This window comes from Yarrowia lipolytica, chromosome 1E (genome assembly GCF_001761485.1).
Source record: "Yarrowia lipolytica chromosome 1E, complete sequence".
NCBI lineage: Eukaryota > Fungi > Ascomycota > Dipodascomycetes > Dipodascales > Yarrowia > Yarrowia lipolytica.
This window is the reverse complement of record NC_090774.1, coordinates 2,981,375-3,003,483: the sequence shown is the minus strand read 5'-3', so window position 1 is coordinate 3,003,483 and position 22,109 is coordinate 2,981,375. Positions and strand designations below refer to the sequence as shown.

The window sequence follows — 22,109 nt, the reverse complement described above, 5'->3', positions numbered from 1 at the left end:
TCTGCTCATCCAATTGCTTAACGTCATAATCACACGCATACAAGTATTAGTATTTAATCGTTAAAAATCTCATTGCTTACATAAACTTCATTTGATCGCGTATAACTTAGAGCTTGGCGTAGACAGCGTCAAAGCCGGAGACAGTGACTTCCTTGCCAGGCTCCTGCTCGTTGTAGGTAACCTTGCCATCGTCCACGATGATGGCGTATCGGGCAGTTCGCTCTCCGAAGCCCACAGAAGCGAGATCGACAGCCTGGCCAATGGACTTGGAGAAGGCGGCGTTTCCGTCGGAGGCAAAGATGAAAAAGTTGTCCTTGGGAGCCTTGAGAGCTCGTCCCCAGGCGGACAGCACGAAGGGGTCATTGGCAGAGATAACGACGACCTTGTCGACGCCCTTGGCCTTGAGCTTGTCCACGTTCTCGATGTAAGGAGGAATGTGGTTGGCGGTGCAGGTGGGGGTGAAGGCGCCGGGGACGGACACGAAAACGACCTTCTTTCCAGCAAGCTCCTTATCGGAGTGGAAAGGCTGGGGGATACCGCAGGCAGCCACGTTGCCCTCGATCTCGGGGGTCTCGGGAACGTAGTTGAAAGTGGCAGAAGGGAAGGAATCTGTGTTAGCTGAGTACGGTAGTGGTGGGTGCGGGTGTAAGTTGAGAAGGCATCTCAATTGAGTGAGTGCTAGGTCATTCTGGTCCATATTTCCTTCCTATCACTCAATTAGCGCCATCGAACCTCCTGCTTTCGTGTTTACTCACCACCGGCTCGAAGAGGCATTTTGTAGTCGTGTTGTGTTGAGGAACAAGTACATTGCGCCCTCCTCTATATATGGCATTGTGGGGTGCGGGGTGGATTAGGGTTCCACAGAGAACCCATTAGAAGATAACGCAATATGTGCGTGTAGGAGGCACAGTGGAAACGAGTCGGCTAGACTTGTTGAGAGGGACTGGATGGGTACTTGTACTATTGTATTGACAAGGGTTTCAAAACGAATTTCAAGAGAAAATGCATGGTTCATTTTTTATAGAAAGCCTCCACTGATTAAAAAATGTCGAATAACTGGCGCTTGCTCCAATTTGCCACTTCCGATACATTTGCTACTGTATAAGTAGCTGTGCTATGGAAAGACACATGAGCTCGCTGTCTCAGACTCAGCAGAATACAGTATAAATGTCAGTCTAAATAAGTGCTTAACTGCCAGTAATCCAACAGCAATACGACACTGTCTATGACTTAAGCCTGCTGTCTAATGAAGCTTGCACAACGTGCTGTACTGATACTTGTACAGGTGAGTCCTTGTGGGCGAAAAGGAAAGATGTGAGACACTTGCCGAGATGTGCATAGAAAGAGAATGGAAACTGCGTAGAAAGCGCAAGAAGCCATGAAAACACACGACTTTTGATTCCAAACCTGTTGATTCCAAACCGCAAACCGAGTAGCCACTCGAACTGTGCATCCAACTACCTCCTATAGGTGGTCCCGCTCACAGAGTGTATGACAAACCATGCAGCCACGTTCGAACTAGGTTGACGGGTGGCAAGTGCCGTAGAGGGGCTTGACGGTTACTACGATAGATGTTAGTCATCGTATCTGCAGAATGACTTCGGTGTTGAATCATCAGCTACAGTAACTGAGCACAATCTATCGCACTTGCAATTATCCCTCAATATTATCACACATTACACTCGTCTCCCTATCCCCCCACCGTTACTGGCCAACTCTAAAGACCTCCAAAATTAATGAAACTATGGGTTTCGGAGCCCGATAAGCCAACGGCGCAGATTAGTATAACTTGTCGTGTATAGCGGGGGGAGGGAAGAGGGACTAACTGGAACATATCTACATAAACAGCTTTCTTTTCATCTGGTTTGTGAGTTTCTAACGTCCTTCTAACGCCCACAAACAACTCGTCTGCTCTCACCTTCACCTCCCATCCGCACCACATACAGAAAGCTAGATTCGCTCGCATAAAAAAGTAACGGAACGACACACTAATCGTTTTTATCTTCACCCAAAACACACACATTTGGACGGAAATGGTGAGTGCCTCTCGAGTGTGGAATACCTGCACGGCAGCGCTAACCCAGAACACATGTGCGGATCCCGAAGGCTGGGGGCCGATCTCCACAATGGGGTCGGGCCTAACGCCCTGCTTTGTCGACGGTCCGGTCATGCTGACCCCCGTGGCCATTTTGGCCGTGTGTGGACCTTGGCAGATCTACTCGCTGTTTAGGACACAAACTAGCGGCGCCCCCACGCGCAAAAACTGGACCTTCTGGACCAAGGCTGCACTGCTTGCGTTCCAAATCATTCACTTTCTGCTGCTGCTTAGCAATCAACACTTCAACGGCTGGAATGGCTCTCTGCCCTTTCTCAGTCCGTTTCTGACCCTCGCCTCCATCATCCTGGTGGCTGTGCCGCTGCATTACCTCGAGTACTACCGCTCTCGAATCCCCTGTGGCTCATTGCTCTTCTTCTGGCTGCTGTCGCCCATCGGTCTGCTTCTCAAGACCTACAACGTCTACACTCGTGTGGGCTTTGGTACCACTGCCCAGATCTACCTGGCTTCCACTATCACAGCTCTCGCAATGTTCATTGTCGAATGGGCCATTCCTAAGCCGCTTTCGCCTCAGATGGCTCTGGCCAGACAAATGCGACAATCGCCTCTCGAAAACGCCGACATCTTCTCCCGACTCACTTTCCAATGGATGGGACCTCTTATGCGACAGGGTTACGACCACTACCTGACCGAGGAGGATATGCCTCCTCTGCCCAAGGGGTACGGAGCAGGAGACTCGTATGACGACCTCGAAGACGAGTGGGAGAAGAAACCCAATCTGCTGTGGGCAGTCTGGAAGGCCTTTGGCGGCCCTTTCATGGTCGGAGGCTTCTTCAAGTTCATTCAGGATATCCTGGCTTTTGTTCAGCCCCGACTCCTGGCTCTGCTCATCAAGTTCGTCAAGGACTACCAGGACAAGCCCGAAGATAATCCTCTCAGCAAGGGTCTGGTGCTGGCATTTGCCATGTTCGCCGTGTCTATTATCCAGACCGCCGCTCTGCATCAGTACTTCCAGCGCGCCTTTGATACTGGTATGAAGATCAAGGCTGGTCTGACGGCTGCCATCTACAGAAAGTCTCTTAAGGCCGCTACTCGAGACAAGTCTACTGGTGACGTGGTCAACCTCATGTCTGTCGACACCCAGCGGCTTCAGGATGTGACTCAGTACGGTCAGATTATCTGGTCGGGTCCCTTCCAGATCATTCTGTGTCTGCTGTCTCTGCACGATCTGGTTGGAAACAGCATGTGGGCCGGAGTTGCTACACTGCTCATCATGATTCCTATCAACGCCTGGATTGCGAAGAAACAAAAGACTCTGCAGCAGGCCCAGATGAAGTACAAGGACCACCGAACCCGACTCACCAGTGAGATTCTCACCAACATGAAGTCTCTCAAGCTGTACGGATGGGAGATTCCTTTCATTGGCCGACTCAACAGAGTTCGAAACGACGAGGAGCTCGAGAACCTCAAGCGTTTGGGTAAGTTCTCTGCTTTGGCTTCTTTCCCCTGGCAATGTGCCCCCTTCCTCGTTTCGTGCACCACTTTTGCTGTCTTTGTGAAGATCTCCGACAAGCCGTTGTCCACCGACATTGTCTTCCCGGCTCTGGCACTCTTCAACCTGCTTGGTTTCCCACTGGCTGTCATCCCCATGGTCATCACGGCCATGATCGAGGCCTCTGTGGCCATCAACCGTCTGGAGAGCTACCTCAAGGCCCCCGAGCTGCAGTCCGACGCTGTCACTCGACTTCCTCGGGCCGTTGAGCGAGGCGAGAACGACATCCTGCTCAAGGGGTGCACTTTCCTGTGGGAGCGAACCCCCCAATACAAGGTTGCTCTTGACGACATTTCTCTGCAAACTTTCAAGGGAGATCTCGCCTGTATTGTCGGAAAGGTTGGTGCTGGAAAGTCTTCCCTGCTGCAAGCCATCCTCGGAGACCTGTACCGAGAGTGTGGAACTGCTCAGGTTAAGGGCCGAGTTGCCTACGTTGCTCAAGTCCCCTGGATCATGAACGCCACCGTCAAGGACAACATTCTTTTTGGATCAAAGTACGACGAGTCTTTCTACGAGCAGACCATCAATGCGTGTGCTCTGGTTGATGATCTGGCCATCCTTCCCGATGGAGATCAGACACAGGTAGGAGAGAAGGGTATTTCTTTGTCCGGAGGACAGAAGGCCCGTCTTTCTCTTGCCCGAGCTGTCTACGCCCGTGCGGACGTCTACCTGTTGGACGATCCTCTTTCTGCTGTTGACGAGCATGTTGGACGACACATTATTGACAATGTTCTCGGAGATTCTGGCTTGCTGGCCTCCAAGACCAAGGTGCTTGCTACGAACTCCATTTCTGTGCTTTCTCATGCTGATTCCATTATGATGCTGTCTGCAGGCAAGATTGTTGAGACCGGCAAGTACGTTGACGTGATGGCTGCCAAGGGCCCTATTTTCAAGCTGCTGAATGAGTTTGGCCGAAAGAAGCAGGACTCCGACACTCTTCGGGACGATAGCTCGAACGCTGCCTCTGTTGCTCCTTCCACCACGGGTTCTCCCGATGGCCCCTCTTCTTCCTCGTCCATTGTGTCCATCCGAGAAGATAACACTGCCGGTAGCATTGTTAAGCGACGGGGCTCTTCCCACACTCTGCGACGATCTTCCACGGCTTCTTTCCGACTGCCCAACTTCAACGTGGACTCTGATGAGCGAAAGTCTAAGCACAACAAGGAAAACATGGAGCAGGGTAAGGTCAAGTGGAGCGTGTATCTGGAGTACGCCAAGGCATCCAACATTCGATACGTTATTCTGTTCATGTCGTTCCTGGTTCTGGCCATGGCTCTTACGACTGCTGGAAACGTCTGGCTCAAGCACTGGTCCGAAGTCAACACTAAGTACAACCGCAACCCCCACATTGCCTTCTACCTCGGCATCTACCTGTGTCTGGGTCTCGGCGCGTCTTTTGTAACAGTCATTCAGACCTTCATCATGTGGATGTTCTGTATTGTTGAATCTGCCAAGAAGCTGCATCATGACATGCTTGTTTCTGTGGTTCGAGCCCCCATGTCCTTCTTTGAGACCACTCCTCTGGGCCGAATCATCAACCGGTTCTCAAACGATATCAACAAGGTGGACCAGGTTCTGGGTCGAACTTTTGTTCAGTTCTTCTCCAACACCATCAAGGTTCTTTTCACCCTGATTGTTATTTCTTGGTCCACTCCTCCCTTCATTCTGTTTATTCTGCCCCTGCTCTTCCTCTACATCTACTACCAGCGATACTACCTGCGAACTTCTCGAGAGCTCAAGCGTCTGGACTCTGTGTCTCGATCGCCCATCTTCGCTCACTTCCAGGAGACCCTCGGAGGTGTTTCTACCATTCGAGCATACAGCCAACAGAGTCGGTTCAACTTTGTCAACGAGGCTCGAGTTGATCAGAACATGGAGGCATACTTCCCGTCTGTTTCTGCCAACCGATGGCTGGCTGTGCGTCTGGAGTTCATCGGATCCATCATCATTCTAGCTGCAGCCTCCTTCTCCGTGCTGCAGCTCAAGGCCAATCTCATGACTCCCGGTATCATTGGTCTGTCCATGTCCTACGCTCTTTCTATCACCCAGTCTCTCAACTGGATTGTGCGAATGACTGTGGAGGTGGAGACCAACATTGTTTCTGTCGAGCGAATCCTAGAGTACTCCAACCTTAAGCCCGAGGCTCCAGAGTTCATTCCTGACAAGCAGCCCGGCATTGATTGGCCTGAGCAAGGAGGCATTACCTTCCACAACTACTCTACTCGGTATCGAGCGGGCCTGGATCTGATTCTCAAGCAGATCAACCTCGAGATCAAGCCCAGAGAGAAGATTGGTATTGTTGGCCGAACTGGAGCCGGCAAGTCCTCTCTGACGTTGGCACTGTTCCGAATCATCGAGGCCGCCGAGGGATTCATTTCCATCGATGGAGTGGACACTTCGCAGATTGGTCTGCATGATCTGCGAACTCGATTGGCCATCATTCCCCAAGACTCACAGGCGTTTGAGGGCACTCTTCGAGACAACTTGGACCCCAACAACGATCACTCGGACTCGGAACTGTGGCGAGTGTTAGAGCTGTCGCATCTCAAGAATCATGTGGTGGACAACATGGAGGGAGGTCTGGATGCCAAGGTCAAAGAGGGAGGGTCCAACTTTTCGGTTGGTCAGAGACAGCTCATGTGTCTGGCCCGAGCTCTGCTCACCCCCACCTCGATTCTGGTGCTGGATGAGGCCACTGCTGCTGTCGATGTGGAGACAGACAAGATCATCCAGGAAACTATTCGAACCGAGTTCAAGAACCGAACGATTCTGACTATTGCGCATCGACTCAACACCATTCTGGACTCGGACAAGATTGTGGTGCTCAACCAGGGCGAGATTGCCGAGTTTGATACTCCTGCCGAGCTGCTCAAGCGAAAGGACTCGTTGTTCTACTCGCTTTGCAAGCAGGGAGGTTTCGTCGACGAGGAGTAGACCAAGTCATGTAATTATTGTAACATTTACGGAAAACGGTAGCGAGAGGTGGTAGGTCACAGAATTGACTGGTCACTGGCCATTAACGTATGCAGTGTGTAGTTATGAACCCTCCCTATATTCAGTAAGTGTGAAATGACTCTGTACATTGAAAAACACCTACAGTAAATTTTGTAGACTAATGCTCTAGATGCGCAATTAAGCATTGAATGAATGTCCAGACCTATATTATCACCATCTGGGGCGCCAAGGCTGTGGCATATCCTGGGTGAAGTGGGCTCGCTCTTACCCCTAGATCCACGGGCGAAGCAGCGTGAAAACTATGTAGCTGGATTATTCCCCTAAAAAACCCCTCTCATATACCCCATTATATCAGTATTCTTTTTTCTTTTTTTCTCTCTTTTTTTTATCTGATTTGATTAAATTTCAACTCAATCGTGTCGTACCGGATAGACTCGTATTTCACTTGGCCTCCACTGGCGACTTGCAGCCTCTGTTGCAACTCGGCCATGCACCGCCACGGCTGCACCGCCACTTAATTCCCGCGCAACTTTTGCTGCATATTAGAAAGTGAACATGAGCGATAAACAGTATCCAAAGAAGGGCTGGATGGGCTGGAGAGCAATTATCTGGCATTCCAGGCTCCGGCGTGTTATTTCAATTAGCGTCCAAAAGCCTGTCACACAGGCTTAGCTGTGTTTGATAGAATTCTTAGCCAAACTGTGTTTGGGTGGAGCATGAGACAACCAAAGTGTACAGACGAATATGGAGCAAAGGGTGGGTGAGGGATAAACAATATTGCATGTTCTAGAGCCGTAATACCCCCCAGTGTTTGTTGCACAAATGCGTCACGTGACAGGACAAGAAGGGCTATCCCTTCTTTTGCGCACCAGCTTCTGTATCGCCCACAATGTCCCCACTGCTCTCCGTGCATGGTCTCACGTCACTTGTCTATCTTTGGTTGCAGCGAACTTAAAGGCAGTGGCGATAGCTAACAGTTAATAATGTGTCCTAAAGACGCGATATACTTTTCAGAGCTGACCCATCTTCCTCCAAGTTACACAAACAGTTCCAGCAACATGTCCACCACCGACCAGAAACTCCCCATTGACTCCCAGCCCCTTGACGAGAAGGCTCCCTCTTACGAGGAGGCTACTCTCGAGGAGGCTCCCTCCAAGCAGCTCGACAACGTTGACCCCGAGGCCCAGACCGAGCAGCCCAAGCGAAAGTGCCGAAAGGCCCTGTGGGTCATTCTCGGTCTGCTTTTCCTCTCCCCCATCATTGGCATGTCTATTGATGCCTGCAACGAGATGATGGTGCGAGAGGCCGGTACTCCTCACCATGGCCAGCACCACGGCAAGCACCACGGCGAGCACCACGGCGAGCACCATGGCAACAACCAGATGATGCCTGCTGGCGACCGACATGGCAAACACCACGGTATGATGCGAGGCCGACCTCACGGCATGATGCGACCTGGCAACATGCCCTGTGACGAGGACAAGAAGCAGATGCAGACCGTCCGAGTCCACTACATTCTCCCCAACGGCGAGCACAAGGTGGCCGAAATTCATGGCGGCCGATTCTTCCCTGGTCGACCTCAGCCTGAGGAGCAGGAGAAGCCTGAGGACAAGTCTGAGGACAAGGTTGAGGAGGAGTCCGATTCCGATTCCGACTCTGACTCCGACTCCGACTCCGACTCTGACTCTGACTCTGACGATGAGGAGGAGACCGTCCAGGTCGCCCCTGTTCCTCAGGTTGAGTAGAGCACCGATTGCTTTAACCAAATGAGTTTTATTTAACAGCTATGAATATATGAGAGAGTAAGAGGAAGCGAGTGCGTAGTGATGTATTGTAGTCCAAGGTAGACATATCCCTGAGAGAGAAGCTATGAAAGATGATGAGGTCGGAAATATCCACGACGTAGCCGTCAAATGCACAGTACTTGTACTCGTACTTCTGAAGCCAAGTATATATCGTATGTTGTACATATCCAGAGTGCAGTGTACATACAGTAACTACTGTACGAAGTTGTCCAAGCATGTCATACTGTATACAAGTACTTCAATATGTCGTGTAGTAGAAGGTATTGGGGATGTGTGTCCAATCAGGCGACATGTAAGTCGTGGCTATTATTTTCAAACTGCTTATATATTCGAATTACGTCCAAGACCATGAGATACAATAATTATGTGCGTCTACAAGTAGTAGTGCCTGATAGGGTGCATTCGTACATACTGCGGTACAAGTGATCCAAGGGCGCAACGAGACAAGAAGTGACGGAAGTGGCGGAAGTGTTCACAATGGCACTGCTTTTCTCAGTCTCCTGATGTACAAGTTATCTCTTTGGCTACACGTACAGTATCGTTCACACTGTACTTGATGAGACACGCCTCATGTCTCACGTCACTGTAAACGTTTTAAGAACATACCAAAGCTCCGCGGAATATCCCATCACATTACACAAGCCCATATTACACGGTAACCGTTAATAAATGTTCATTATATCCATCTAGTAATGCAATAAATTAGTTCTTCTTCTTTCGCTTGGTGTTGAAGGTGATATTGTTGGACTTGAGCTTTCTTGCCTTCTTCTTCTTCTTGGAGAAGCCTCCGGTCGACACCTTGGGCTTATCGGCCTCCTCTCCGGCAGGAGCGTCTTCAGTCTCCATAGCTGGGTTAGTTGATGTACAAATAGTGCCGTTGTTGCCACTGTAGGTGGTGCTGGTACTCATAGACGCACAACACAACGACAGTGAAATAGAGCTGAGTCAAACGGACTAAAAGCACTCGTTTGTCGTCATTCATCTCTCGTCACTGTCAAAATCCCTTTAATCTCTTCGCACTCACCATCTTCCTTATCAGCCTTCTCCTGCTCCTTCTTTCGGAGCACCTCCTCACCATGAAGTCGCTTGGCAATGGAAAGCTCGACCTTTTCTCGAGCAGGTCCGAAGACCTTTTCTCGCATGATGGCTCGATTTCGCTGCTGCCCCTTGGATCTCAGAGATTTACCCATGTTTGATGTTGTGTTGAGGTGTGGTTATAGCGAAATAAATTTCCCGATTTTTTTGCAAGAGCTGCATGGAGGTGCATAACCCCAGTAAGGTTTACCTAAATTAATACAAACGTCGCAGTGTCGAATCGAACCCACAATCACCCGGCGCGGTTCCAAATTTCAACCTCAGATCACATGACTTATTCCGCTTTGGGAAGAGTGGTCACAAACTCTCGAGTGCTCCCAACCGCAACCAGTAGACAACCCTATTCCCCATAGTAAGTTAACTGGTCACCCTCGCAGCGCTCCCAATTAGTCGAAGTTTTTCTGGCTTTTCTCTTCTTCTCATCTTGAACAACGACACTGACAAAAATGTGAGTAGACAGCATTGGAATGGACCCCGAGCGAGAGGGATTACGATGTGGAGGAGATGAGGACATGACAGAGATTTTATCGACATTTCGGCGTCCATCTTTTGACGTCTTCTGAGATTAGAGACTCCGTGGTATCCACGATCGGAGGTGTTTAATGGGGTGCGAAGCTGAGAGTGTTTGGTGGGCACATTTTGCTACATACCTTACACTGTCCGTTTGTGCTCTCTACACTCTCTCTATAGCTCTTTGGCCTGTCTTGACCCCCTCTTTGCTCTTGTTGTTCCCCCTCTTTTGATGTATTCGCCACCAGCACCACAACACATGTAACTAACTCCAGGGCAAACCTCAAGACCACTAAGCGACTCGCCGCCAGCGTCCTCGGCGTTGGAAAGAGAAAGATCTGGCTCGACCCCCAGGAGCTGACCGACATTGCTAACGCCAACTCTCGACAGCAGGTGCGAAAGCTCGTGTCCGACGGCCTTATTGTGCGAAAGCCCAACGCCATGCACTCTCGATCCCGAACTCGAGCTCTGGCCGAGGCCAAGCGAGCCGGCCGACACACCGGTTTCGGTAAGCGAAAGGGTACCGCCAACGCTCGAATGCCCGAGCAGGTCCTTTGGATGCGACGACAGCGAGTCATCCGACGACTGCTCTCCAAGTACCGAGAGCAGGGCAAGATTGACAAGCACCTCTACCACGAGCTTTACAAGCTCGCCAAGGGTAACACCTTCAAGCACAAGCGAGCCGTTGTCGAGCACGTTATCAAGGCCAAGGCTGAGGCTACTCGAGAGAAGGCCCTCAAGGACGAGGCCGAGGCTCGACGAGTCAAGAACCGAGCTGCCCGAGAGCGACGAGCCGCTCGAATCGCTGAGAAGCGAGAGCAGCTCCTCGCTGAGAACTAAGTCTTTTTTTAAAACAGATTTATTTAGAGGGAAAAAAATGTATTATGTGCATCGGACCCAGTCCATGAAATGTAGTGAATGATACCGTTTCAAGAATGAGCAAGAAATGAGAGATCAAACTGAGAGCAATATCTTGCAGCGATATTTTTTTGACCCTAATGGCTTCTTGTGAAGTCTTGTGCATCATGTTTGTGTTTTGTTTTGTTTTATAACATGTTGTGGTGCTGCTGCCTTCATGCAGTTTCACTTTTAATTCAACCAGTTTATTGGGGTTTGATAGGGACAAAACTGGTAGGGGTTTTCTCCTTTTTTGTGCTACAGTACAAGGGTGGAATGGATTCAGAAGGTATGCTAGAAAATTGACAGCGTCCGGTATAGGAGGTAATAAGCACAAAAATCGACCCTTACGGTTACATTGCTTGAGTATCGTTCTTTGGTGAGATTGGGGTATTATAGTTAGTTTTTACTTGGAGAATTACTTGAACCACCTGGTGCATCTTGCCATCCCCAGAGATGCCTTGTGCGTCAACAAAGATACAAGCAGTAATTATTTTTTCTGCATCCGTGACTAACCATGACTGTTCCATCTTCTTCACAGCTGTGCAAGAACTCGGCCTGATGACATGATTGATACGACGCCACAAAAACATCTACTTGTAGATAGCCAGTGGTGTAGCATTGTGGCTGTGGAGTACTAGATATGGGATTTGAGTGGCCCATATTAATTGTGTCAGGTACTTTCAGCAACTACTTTTATCATTCTATATATGGGACCATCGTCTAATCTGCTCCTTGGGCAGGTGGATTTTGTTTCACTTGGTGTATCGCACTTCATACAGATGCTAATTGTGTGATGTAACAATGAGGGTAGATGGTTATAAACCCATGTAATTATGTCGCCGGTTTAGGACTGTTCCTGATCGTAGCCACGGCAGCTATTGCTATTGGCCATGTAATGATAGTGTAGTAGATGTATTGATGACCAGTTTGTAAGAGGCAAGGGGCTACTGTCTGTAATAACGAGTGTGCGATGTAGTAATAAACACACATGGTAAAGAGGTGTACATAATGCCCTTTACCGTCTGTATAAATCATTATTTGTTTGCTTCGGCGTCTCACGCCTTCTACACATCTTCCACGGTGCTAATTAATCATTTATGGCAGTTGCTAACAGTTGGCAGCCTCGATAGATCCTCCAACCTAACGTCTTATCAGGCTCTCACTTGAGACATGTCAGAGTAAGCCACAGAAGCAAAGAGGGGTCATCTCGGTCTTATCTATGGTGCGATGAAAGAGGTGTGACGGGTTTTCGAGCAAGGAATTTGTAAAACTAGATAATACCGTGTATCATTACGATACGGCACAGTCTTTCTTGGCCACATCCATCTGCATCAACCGCATTGATGTCTCACTACTTGTGGGGTGAATGAGATGACATATTTCTGGGGGGACTAAAACTACTGTACTGACTCAAAACACCGCTTTTTTAGTCCGAAGGCCGTGGATTCACCTCCTACTTTGGCTCTTTACCTCTCCTTCGGTGCTTGTACCTTACTCTATCCGAACTCTCAGACCTGCCAGAAGTACTCGTAGAGCTCGTAGAGTAGCCACCAGAATTATGGTAAGTTACAGCTTCTAGCTGAGGGGTCTGCACGTGAAGAGTAATACTGTACGGTGGATGTATGTTAGTGAATAGAGTCTGATCTATATCACAACCCCAACTCCGGGTTATGTCCACATTTGAGCGGTATCACCCACCCTTCTCTGCGCTCATGACCTACTTAGATTACACTACCACGCCGATCTGTAACTGCCGATCTCTCGAAACAAGGACTGATAAGTTAGTCCATGTGCGATACCTGCCTGTCCACACAGGCTCAGTGTGGGGAGCAGAGATTAATTATTACAAAGACTGCCAGGGCGGCAATGTAGCATTGCGTAAAGGATGCGAATGAAACCGGTTTAGCCGTTTACAAATTTCTCTTCCATCTGGCACTAAACCTCCTCCACCTCGATGGGGTGGAGAACTCGCAAGGTGGAGACGTAAGTACAAGTTCAGATGATAACATCAATGCTACGATTACCAACTATGCAAACACCGACAAAAGGTGTGAGCTCTTAACCCGCTCTGGTTAACTACAGAGTTACGCTTGTGAATCCAACCACAGAGCGTAAGAGTATCAAACTCAGACTCAGCCTACGTACCCGTTCCGTAAACGGCTGTATCATTGTTACACCTCCTTTAGTTCAATAAAATACGTGAAATGCATTAATAAATAATAGTGTGAGTGAGTAATGTAGTCTACTTGTTCGGGCACAGTAGCCAGTCCTGCCGGCTTTCATATCGAAGTCATATACGTCATATGTCTCGCCAGGTCCGATATGCTGTACATCATCCTTCAGCCATCAATCAGTCACCCTTGCGTCAAGTGCCAACAAAAACAAAGTTGGCTTCATCGGCAGAGTGTCACTTGATCCTATCCTTGATACAGTCTCATTCCAACGCTCAGAGGGGTCTAATTAATGGATCCAATGTAGCATCCGATGATCGAGGCTGTGTGTGTATGTTTGTGTGTGTTTGTTTGTTTGTGTGCGTTTGTATGTGTTCGTCAGCCTGTGTCGTCAGCCTGTGTCGTCGGCCTGTGTCGTCATCCTGTGCCGCTATTGTCTCCATTCGAGCTCCGCTTGTAACCTTTGACCGTATCTTTGGTCTATCCCTCAACACAACCGTCCAAAGGAATATATTCTTCGGACTTTGAGTCAAACTGGTTCATGTTTGTAGCTGGGAAGAGCGAGACTGCCGCTGGGGGCACCACTTGCGAAGCCAGAGGTGCGGAAATGCTTTCGACCGTGGCACTCACGGCCGGCTGCTTACCCTTGCTCTTGTCGGAGCCTGTAGCTGCGGGAGTGGTTCCCTGGGAGCTCTCGTTCTGTTGTCTGTCAAAGAAAACGTCCACATCATAGCGTCTGCGGCTGCGGGTGGCCACATGGGACTGTGTAGCACAAGATAGCACCACCTGCTCTTCGCCGGATGGGTGTATCAACAACTTTTCGTTGAAGGCGTCGAGAGACATGGGAGGCACTGAGGACGAGGAGCACGCCTCTTGCAGCAGCGGGGTGCCCGTGTGAGAGGTCATGGCGCTTGAGCAGGAGGACGACAGACCCGGCGAACGCACATCATTATCGTCTTGTTCGTTCATGTGGCGGTCGTGGTGGTGGTCGTGGTGGGCGTAGTGGAACGAGGTAGTTAGTCGTGTGGGTGTAGTTCGTCCGTAGGAGATCGTGCTGTTGGTGTTCGGTAACCGTTATCGGTAGCTGTTTATATCTGACGGGCCGGATTATCTTGCTGGTATCGTTCAGTGTCGCGAAGTCGCTTGTGTGCTTGTGTGTTTGTGTCGTCAGAAATGTTGCACGTCCTTCCACTCCTACCTCTAGTTGCCTAGCGGTTTGCCCTGGAGCGTGACGAGGCGCCGGACACAAGAGTGGTTATAACTGCACGCAACAGCCGATCAGCCGCAGACTCAGACTCAGAGACAAGGCAACCACTAAAGACGCAGTCGGTAACCTGGGGAAGCGGCGCGGAGGGGTGTGTGAGCAGCGGAGAAAGAGGTAAGGCAAAAGCGAGTTGATTTACTGGAATTTGCGTGTGTCTAAACGCCCTTTATCGACTTTCCAGCGTCGATTTGCTCTTCGTTCATCCCCAATATCCCCCTCGAAGTCACAGGTTACCCCAGGGCCCTGACGCCGTGGCACTAGCGCCTTGGGACGGCATTTACTAAGGTTTTGAGCTTAATGTTGGTTGAAGAAAATGGAAATGGCAAGTGGAGATAGTGGGATTGTGTAAACCCCGAAACAGGCAACAGAAACGGATGGGTTGGATCAGAAGCAATATAAGCCGTCTTTCCGACCTTGCCACTGGTTTTATTCTGCTTTTTTCCACGGTTACCCACCCATAACCGCTCCGAAAGCTGCACCCATTGGACGATTAACTCACATGTTAGACGCGACCAACAAAGCGGAAGTGCGACCCAACTGCACCAAAGCGGACTCCGTCAGCGACATCGGGTAGCATTGTTCAAAAAGGTGCGAATGGGTGGAAAAACGAAAAAGAGGACGCAAAAAAAGCTGTCAGACGCCGAAGATGAAAATACCCAAGCCTTATGGGCTGCCAAAGCCACTGCTGGCGCCTTGGAGGGTCTCCGACCACCCCCTTTGCTACTTTGGGCCTTCCATACAAACAGCCCTCTATTACAGACGTCTCACCAGCTAAGCTTGGCATGCGCATATTGTTTTCCTTGGCTGTACGGCACGACAAGCAGAACTGTGTGGTCCAAGTCCACGAAGCGAGAATTTAGCCAAGTCGTTTTTTCAACCCAACCAACTTGTTTCGCTGTTTCATCTTGAAGCCCATTAGCACGGTTCTTATGGCCTACTAACTCACCCCAGCTATGTCCTCCAAGCTCACAATGTCAAACTGAAAGACCGTTAACAATTGGTGAGGAGAGGGTATGCCAAGCACGTCAGGCCCTGAGACGATCTGCGATTCTCGTCAAATGTACGAATAATGACATTTGAGGCGTGTGCATGTTGCAACCACATGCTCAACTCGTAGTCTTACACACGTGTATGGCCCACTACAGTGACACAAGTCGGGTTTCATCGTGTTAGCCCGCTACAGAGCCGTGCAAAAGAGTCTAGGTTAACTCCGAAGGGACCAATAAAAAGGGGCGTTTTTCCCGATAGAAGATTGTCCGCATGTATGGAATTTTGTCCCTTGATCTGCGCTGATCGTCCTTTTCGGCTCAGCAGGTTTTTTATTGTAGCCGGCCTATAAACACATGGAAAAACATAACAGCCTCGATTAGTCGATGTTAGTGTTTCATCAGGAAATGGCTATAGGGCAGTTCTAACGCCCTTATTCTATCCACTAACGCATTCTTTGGCTTAGCAGCAGTACAGATATCCATGCGCGAATATTAGCCGCGCACTTCGAGGTTGATAAACTTGCAAAAGGGCGCTGTAGGTGCGATGTACTTCTGGATTGAGCCAGGGTGCCGTGGAGGTGAGCAACGTAGATATATGGCCTGAGTAGAGCACAACCACGACCCAAGTAATAGCTCATATGAATAGGACGGACTCTTCAGCACGTAAATCCATTTCGCGCCGGCTTTGGGGGAGTCTTAGTGCAACCATTAGTGCCATGCTCCCTGATTCAGTAGAAATCAGCAGACGATCGATCTACTATTGTGATGAGATGGGGGAAGAAGGGAGATTCAACATCTCATTTGGTTGGGTCCGTGGCATTTGTTCCGATGCAAATCTCTCGCACCTTGCTTCTGCGCTATATGGCGGATCACCGGCATGGGCTCGTGGTAGTTACGGTAGAACGGGCTCCTAGCGCAGAAGCTGTATACCAGTATTTTCGGATAACATCCCTCTTCCGTTCAGTCCGAGGCGCTAATTAGTTAGTTAGAAGTAGCGGTATTCGTTCCACTGAGGATAGGAAAGCAAGTCCTGCTGTACTTTCACATTAGCGCAAGGGATAGTCGTATGAACAGCTTGTACAGTCAGTACACACGGCACCACTCTTCTTCTGAGCTGTTGGATTAGTTGCATGTAAAGTATGGATGTGCTGGTACATGCTGTACGAGTACAATATGCACTTCTACTGTACGTCGCAGTGCCGATGTCTTCGTGGAACATCCGACACTGCTAATAATATCGAGGTTCCAGTTTCTAGACCTCTCCGTATTGGGGCTCCTTACAAGTACAACGGCTCAACCACAACGATATCACCAAAACTCCATCATACAAGGTCGAGAGTGATGAAACACCTTTTACCACGCTTCCATTACCCTTCAAGATCCATGTGGAATCTCGTATATTCCCGTGGACACCGCATTTTGTCTCACTTTCACCCCCTTCATGCTGTTTTGGACCGCCAACACATGTGTATTCGTAGTGAACGCTAAGCTTCTTCAAATCCGTACGATATCTAGTACGAGTACTTGCACCGGGTTTAATGGACCGTGGAGAACGGACAGAGCTACGAGTACCGTAGGTTGGAGTCTATCTCTTGCTACAAGAGGTTTGTACTCGCAGTGTATACAGCCTGCGCCTTTGCAGAGTGTCAATATCAGCTCATTTCAAATTCAGCCTATGGATGTAATAGCTCATCAAGGGTAACTCACAGTGGTTCTAGCACAACATGCTAGCTACTTATTAATACCGGTGGTCCTTTCTCTATTGGTGTCTTAGTTGTATGACCACCGATACTAATTACTCGTACAGTACGAGTTGTACCAATTTACCACACTCGCAGTACGAGTACTTGTAGAATCATCATTGCTTGCAATTGATAATTGTTACTTTGCAGCTCGTTTGATTCCTGCTTCATCTTGACAATAGAGAGTATTGGGTACACTACTACTTGTAGCTTTGACTAAGCGTTGTGTACTCGTACCAGAAGCCACTGCCTATAGCATCTATTGGCCCTGTTCATCTAAAAATAACATCATAGCCTCCTGCGTCAACCTATTATTAAATATATACAATGCAATGGCTAGTTGTCGGTTAGCTGTTAGTTTTAGGCAACAATGATAATACAGGCTCCAATGAGACACATCCCAAGAGTGACTCCAAATCCCTGGAGTAAAGAGGTGGCGCCAGAACGAGGGGCGCCAATGTTAGAGTTGCCCATAGGCGCCTGCTTGGCCATCCTGGGTGCTTCTGTGGGAGACCCTTGCCTGAAGATGGTCAGGGAGCCCGAAATTGGAGTTCCCAGAATCTGGATCTGCGGGGGTTTGATCGTGGAAGACGTTGACCGAGTCGTGGCGCCTGTGGGATCGATTCTGGCATTTCCAGACACGGTGCCGGACTCCAGAACTGAGGTTCCGATGGGAATGCCCTGGAGCGACATGACTGAAGAGCCATATGTAATAACCAGCAGAGAGTTTGCTGACGTAGGGACAGGAGCTCCGAGAGGGCCTTGTTGCAGAGCTACTCCGTTGGATGTCGTGGTGATGATCTCGGTGACGTCATGGGGAGGAACGTACTGGAAGGTGATTTGGGCTTGTTCGGAAACTGTAGTTACGTTAGCAATTTTGGACAGCCTGCCTGGTTTGAGAGGTTTGACAGGGTTCGGGTACCTGTTCTTGAAAGCCTCGGTATCCAGCTCTTGCTGACTCTTGAGTGTACCCAGGGAGACGTAGTTGTCATCGGGATCAAATACCATGTAGAAGTTCTGCATGAAGCCCAGACCGAGAGAGTTGTAACCATTGTTTTCAGACGGTCTGAGAGCAAGATAACACGCGTCTTCACCGCCGTTAAATTTCATAGCGTTGCCCTGATCGTCAATCATGGGCATGAGCATCTGAGAGATGGGCACTGAAAAGACATTAGAAGTCAGCTCGATGTTCAAATATCCACCAATGGTTCTGTATGCGCATGACTGGATCCACAGCTGCAGGTCAGACGAGTACATTGCGTTGAGCTGGATGGCCAGGTTAATGACCACGTTTCGGGGTAGGTAGGACATGTACTTTGTAGTGTCAAATCCCACTGGGACACAGTCACCCTTGGTGTCCCCATCTCCACACGACCCTCCCAGTTCTCCCAAAGATGCAGAAGTTCCATCGTCGGCCGTAACAGACACTCCTGTGAGTGTTACCATATACTGAGTTGGGTAGGAGAAGTTGTTTCCCTTGAGTAGTGGGTAGGACACAAAGAAGTTATCCTTGGCTAATGATGTATCCAGTCCTCCAAACATCATATGAGGCGATGCACTGGATCCGTTAGCCATGTATAGCGCCAGAGATCGCGACTCTGTGTATCCGTTGTACATGAGAGCGGCAGCAAAGTCCGTGGTCACATTAGTGGTGTTCATGAGACCAGTGAGGTAGTGTCCCGGGGCAAACCCCATACCTGGGCTCTGCGTGGTGCCCTTTCGAGCTGCCACAAATGCAAATCCGTCCACTGAAAAAGCTGCTCCTGTAGCAGGGTCTCCAACTTGAACCCAGTCTGTGTACAGGTTACCTGTGATAGACTGTTGAATCAGGGAGATGTTGTAGCCTGAATCTGAGCCAAGAAGCACCTCATTCACGTTGGTGCCGTTGGTTGTGTTGTATGCATAGATGTTGTCTTTGTAGTCGCATTTCGTGGCGTCTGCGAACACACACTGTGGGTCTGTCACCTGGTCACACAGGTTTCTGTCTCGTTCGGGACACGTAGGAATGTCTTCGTAGTCGTATAGGATCGTCACGTTGTTCCACAGGTTGACAGACAGTTTGTACCGCTTGTCGTCGCCACCCACACCATGACCTTTGGACCAGCCGATCATGAGATCCAAGTACAACTGTCCTCCACTGACTTTGGCTGAGTCCTCGTCACTAACCAGTCGTTTGCGCAGGTGGATTGCGTCATCGGGCAAGTATTTGTCGATCCTCTTGCCTCGTATCGATCCATCAGCGTACTGAATGTGAAACTGGTCCTGGAAGTCCGCACTCATAAAGTCATAGACATCATCCCATGAGTAGGGCATGAGCTCCTGTTCTGTGGGTCCATGGGACACTGGAAAAGCTCTCTGGGTAGCTCCAAGCGTCCCCAGGCACGCGAGTAGTGTGCTGGAGAGTTTCATTGCTCCTGCCGTGTGCACAAGTAGCTGTGTTGTTTTGTTCTGTCTTAAGTCCGTCGAGCGAGCGACGTCTGGACCTTTCCGTACATACCCATAGCACTATTGTGACATCTTCAAAGTTTATCTATATTAGTATGCGAGTACCGGTGCAATAGTGGAGCTAAAGGGTCTAATCAACATTGTTTTGGGCGTGGCGTGGCTTGTTTGGTTGCTCCGTATCGCACCATGAACGAGCATATACATCTATGGCCCACCCTACGACATTTTGGAACTCTTGTCACCCCAACTCCTCTCAACTCCTCACTCGGTTCAATGCATGGCATTGCATACAAACTTTGGCGGAGAAATATTTATAGCTAGGGTTTTTCGAGCCTAGGGTTGACGTTGAGAGTAACATCGACGTGTTCGTGATGCTGCGAGTTGGTTACGATTAGTCGTATGATATTGGGCCTACTTCACCTGTCCCGTGTGTCGTATTTCGTATTTACACCATGTTGTACGTTGGGCCGTCTTATTACGTCAGCAGGGAAATGGATGCTGGTTGATAGGCACGTGTGGAGGCAAGTACAAGTTGTACCGGTACTCGTACAGTAAATTATGTGTTGGGGTTAGGGTATATCGCGCTTAGTCAGTTTCGACAGCATGTGGTGGTTCTGAGGTCCTGTGGACCGCGTCTATCGGTGTGCTTGTACTTGTGTTTGCACTTGTATTTATTATGGTCCACTTGTATGGTCGTGTGGCATTGCTGTGGTTGCTGCCGAGGTGCGTCTCTTACAATGCCTATTTTGACTGTGTATGTATGGGGAAAGGTGGTTGAAAGATGAGTGTGTAAAGTGGGTTTCAAAACAGTAAGAGTACAAATACTTGAATGTGAACATACTCACTAGTTGTGACCCGGTAGAGACCACTTATACGACCGCTACACTATCTATGTCACGACGCCATCATCTGCTCGCCCAGAAGGACATAATTATAACAGTGCCTACTTGTAATCCTCTCCCAATCAAACCCCTTTAACGACACGCTTAATTACAGTATTTGTCCCACCTGGCTCACTTCAACAGCAACGAACTCTAAAGGCGCTGGTCCACCGGTGTGTGTGGTTGTGGTTCAGTTCTCTACCACGGCCACTAAAATTATACCCCCAACAGAGACATAGGAGCGCGGAAAACAAGTGTAGCGGCAACACAGAGCAGAGGTACCCAATCGACACCCATTCCGATCACGTGACTTCCACCAACCCGCTGATAAATCTAATCGCACCCCCTCACGACACGCGTAACGCACGTGATACATCTCAACCCCCTTGACACCAAAACACACATATGGGCCAGTACCAACAGCTGGACTCGCCGGCTGGGCGCGATGACGGCATGCTGCGCCGGACCACCAGCGAAGACTCGCAACGGCGGCACAATGGACACGGCGGCAACAACGACAGTGACTCCGATCTCGACGCTCTACTGGAAGACGATCCCATTGGAGACGACTTTCACCAGATGGAGATGATGAGCGACTCCGAGAACAAAGAGTCCGCCGTCATCAAGAAAAACAAGTGGATCAAACACGCCCTCAAATGCACAGCCTACCTGCTTTGCTGGTACACGTTTTCTCTCTCCCTGACGTTATACAACAAGTGGATGTTTGATCCAACAAAGCTGGACTTTCGGTTCCCGCTGTTCGCCACAGGTATCCACCAACTGGTACAAACTGCGTTTGCTACTGCAGTCATTACAGCGTTCCCCCGACGCTTCAACCCCCGTGTGATGGCAACAGAGAAGGGAGAGGTCTACGTGCCTCTGACGTGGCGGGAGTACATATACAAGATGGGCCCCTGTGGTCTGGCCACGGGAGGAGACATTGGAATGGGCAACATCTCGCTAAAATATATCACCGTGTCCTTCTACACCATGGTCAAATCGTCGTCTCTGGGCTGGGTCATGATCTTTGGTTTCATGTTCCGAATCGAAAAGCCCAACGTCAAGCTCATCAGCGTGGTAATGGTGCTGATGATCGGTGTGGTCATGATGGTTGCCGGAGAGACTAAGTTCCATCTGATCGGCTTCCTGCTTGTCTTAGGAGCAGCAGTTCTGTCAGGTCTCAGATGGGCTCTGACTCAGCTGCTTCTTACACGATGCCCTGCGACTACAAACCCCTTTTCCACGATTCAGAACGTGGCTCCCATGATGGCTCTGTGTCTGTTCGTGTTTGCTCTGATTGTGGAGGGTCCTGTGACGTTCGTCACATCCCATTTCTGGGCCGACCAGGGCCTTCTTTGGGGGATTTTCCTCATGGTCATCCCGGGACTTTTTGCATTTTTCCTTACTGTGGCCGAGTACGCGCTGCTGCAGGAGACCTCTGTCATCACACTCTCTATTGGAGGCATCTTCAAGGAGATTCTCACGATTGTGGCCAGTGCACTGATCTACGACGACACCATGTCTGTGGTCAACACTATTGGCCTGGTGATCTCGCTGCTGGCCATCATTGCTTATAACTGGTACCGATGGCAGACATTTGAGGAGTGAAGAGGGAGCACGAGCAACGGACTAACTGAGCATACGACATAAAAATAGACTGTAATGACATTTAGAGATGATGGAAAGAAGGGCACGGATTATATGGCTACTGTCACAGATGGAACTACAACAAGTATACAGTCTC

At 49.5% G+C, this 22,109-nt stretch overlaps 9 protein-coding genes across 9 annotated transcripts; 5 read left to right on the top strand and 4 right to left on the bottom strand.

Moving 5' to 3' along the window:
* Positions 1-106: 106 nt before the first annotated feature.
* On the bottom strand, positions 107-697 carry YALI1_E30028g (uncharacterized protein; the record flags this gene model as incomplete). The annotated part of the gene is made up of 1 exon (XM_504381.3): positions 107-697. The coding sequence occupies one exon, from the start codon at positions 695-697 to the stop codon at positions 107-109; it is 591 nt and encodes a 196-aa protein (XP_504381.3).
* Positions 698-2,033: 1,336 nt separating this feature from the next.
* On the top strand, positions 2,034-6,542 carry YALI1_E30014g (uncharacterized protein; the record flags this gene model as incomplete). The annotated part of the gene is made up of 1 exon (XM_068283128.1): positions 2,034-6,542. The coding sequence occupies one exon, from the start codon at positions 2,034-2,036 to the stop codon at positions 6,540-6,542; it is 4,509 nt and encodes a 1,502-aa protein (XP_068139229.1).
* A 1,004-nt stretch (positions 6,543-7,546) lies between these two features.
* On the top strand, positions 7,547-8,308 carry YALI1_E29959g (uncharacterized protein; the record flags this gene model as incomplete). Its single annotated transcript, XM_504379.3, has 1 exon — positions 7,547-8,308. The coding sequence occupies one exon, from the start codon at positions 7,547-7,549 to the stop codon at positions 8,306-8,308; it is 762 nt and encodes a 253-aa protein (XP_504379.3).
* A 762-nt stretch (positions 8,309-9,070) lies between these two features.
* Positions 9,071-9,558, bottom strand: YALI1_E29939g (uncharacterized protein; the record flags this gene model as incomplete). Its single annotated transcript, XM_066094355.2, has 2 exons — positions 9,071-9,216; positions 9,393-9,558. 2 exons carry the CDS (start codon positions 9,556-9,558, stop codon positions 9,071-9,073), a joined length of 312 nt encoding a protein of 103 aa, XP_065950427.1.
* Positions 9,559-10,414: 856 nt separating this feature from the next.
* On the top strand, positions 10,415-10,813 carry YALI1_E29930g (60S ribosomal protein eL19; the record flags this gene model as incomplete). The annotated part of the gene is made up of 1 exon (XM_504378.3): positions 10,415-10,813. One exon carries the CDS (start codon positions 10,415-10,417, stop codon positions 10,811-10,813), a length of 399 nt encoding a protein of 132 aa, XP_504378.2.
* Positions 10,814-13,176: 2,363 nt separating this feature from the next.
* On the top strand, positions 13,177-13,504 carry YALI1_E29900g (uncharacterized protein; the record flags this gene model as incomplete). Its single annotated transcript, XM_068283127.1, has 2 exons — positions 13,177-13,383; positions 13,427-13,504. 2 exons carry the CDS (start codon positions 13,177-13,179, stop codon positions 13,502-13,504), a joined length of 285 nt encoding a protein of 94 aa, XP_068139228.1.
* Positions 13,505-13,524: 20 nt separating this feature from the next.
* Positions 13,525-14,013, bottom strand: YALI1_E29894g (uncharacterized protein; the record flags this gene model as incomplete). Its single annotated transcript, XM_504377.3, has 1 exon — positions 13,525-14,013. The coding sequence occupies one exon, from the start codon at positions 14,011-14,013 to the stop codon at positions 13,525-13,527; it is 489 nt and encodes a 162-aa protein (XP_504377.2).
* A 3,386-nt stretch (positions 14,014-17,399) lies between these two features.
* YALI1_E29840g (uncharacterized protein) lies at positions 17,400-19,448 on the bottom strand (the record flags this gene model as incomplete). The annotated part of the gene is made up of 1 exon (XM_504376.2): positions 17,400-19,448. One exon carries the CDS (start codon positions 19,446-19,448, stop codon positions 17,400-17,402), a length of 2,049 nt encoding a protein of 682 aa, XP_504376.2.
* Positions 19,449-20,770: 1,322 nt separating this feature from the next.
* Positions 20,771-21,973, top strand: YALI1_E29827g (uncharacterized protein; the record flags this gene model as incomplete). Its single annotated transcript, XM_504375.1, has 1 exon — positions 20,771-21,973. The coding sequence occupies one exon, from the start codon at positions 20,771-20,773 to the stop codon at positions 21,971-21,973; it is 1,203 nt and encodes a 400-aa protein (XP_504375.1).
* Positions 21,974-22,109: the final 136 nt, after the last annotated feature.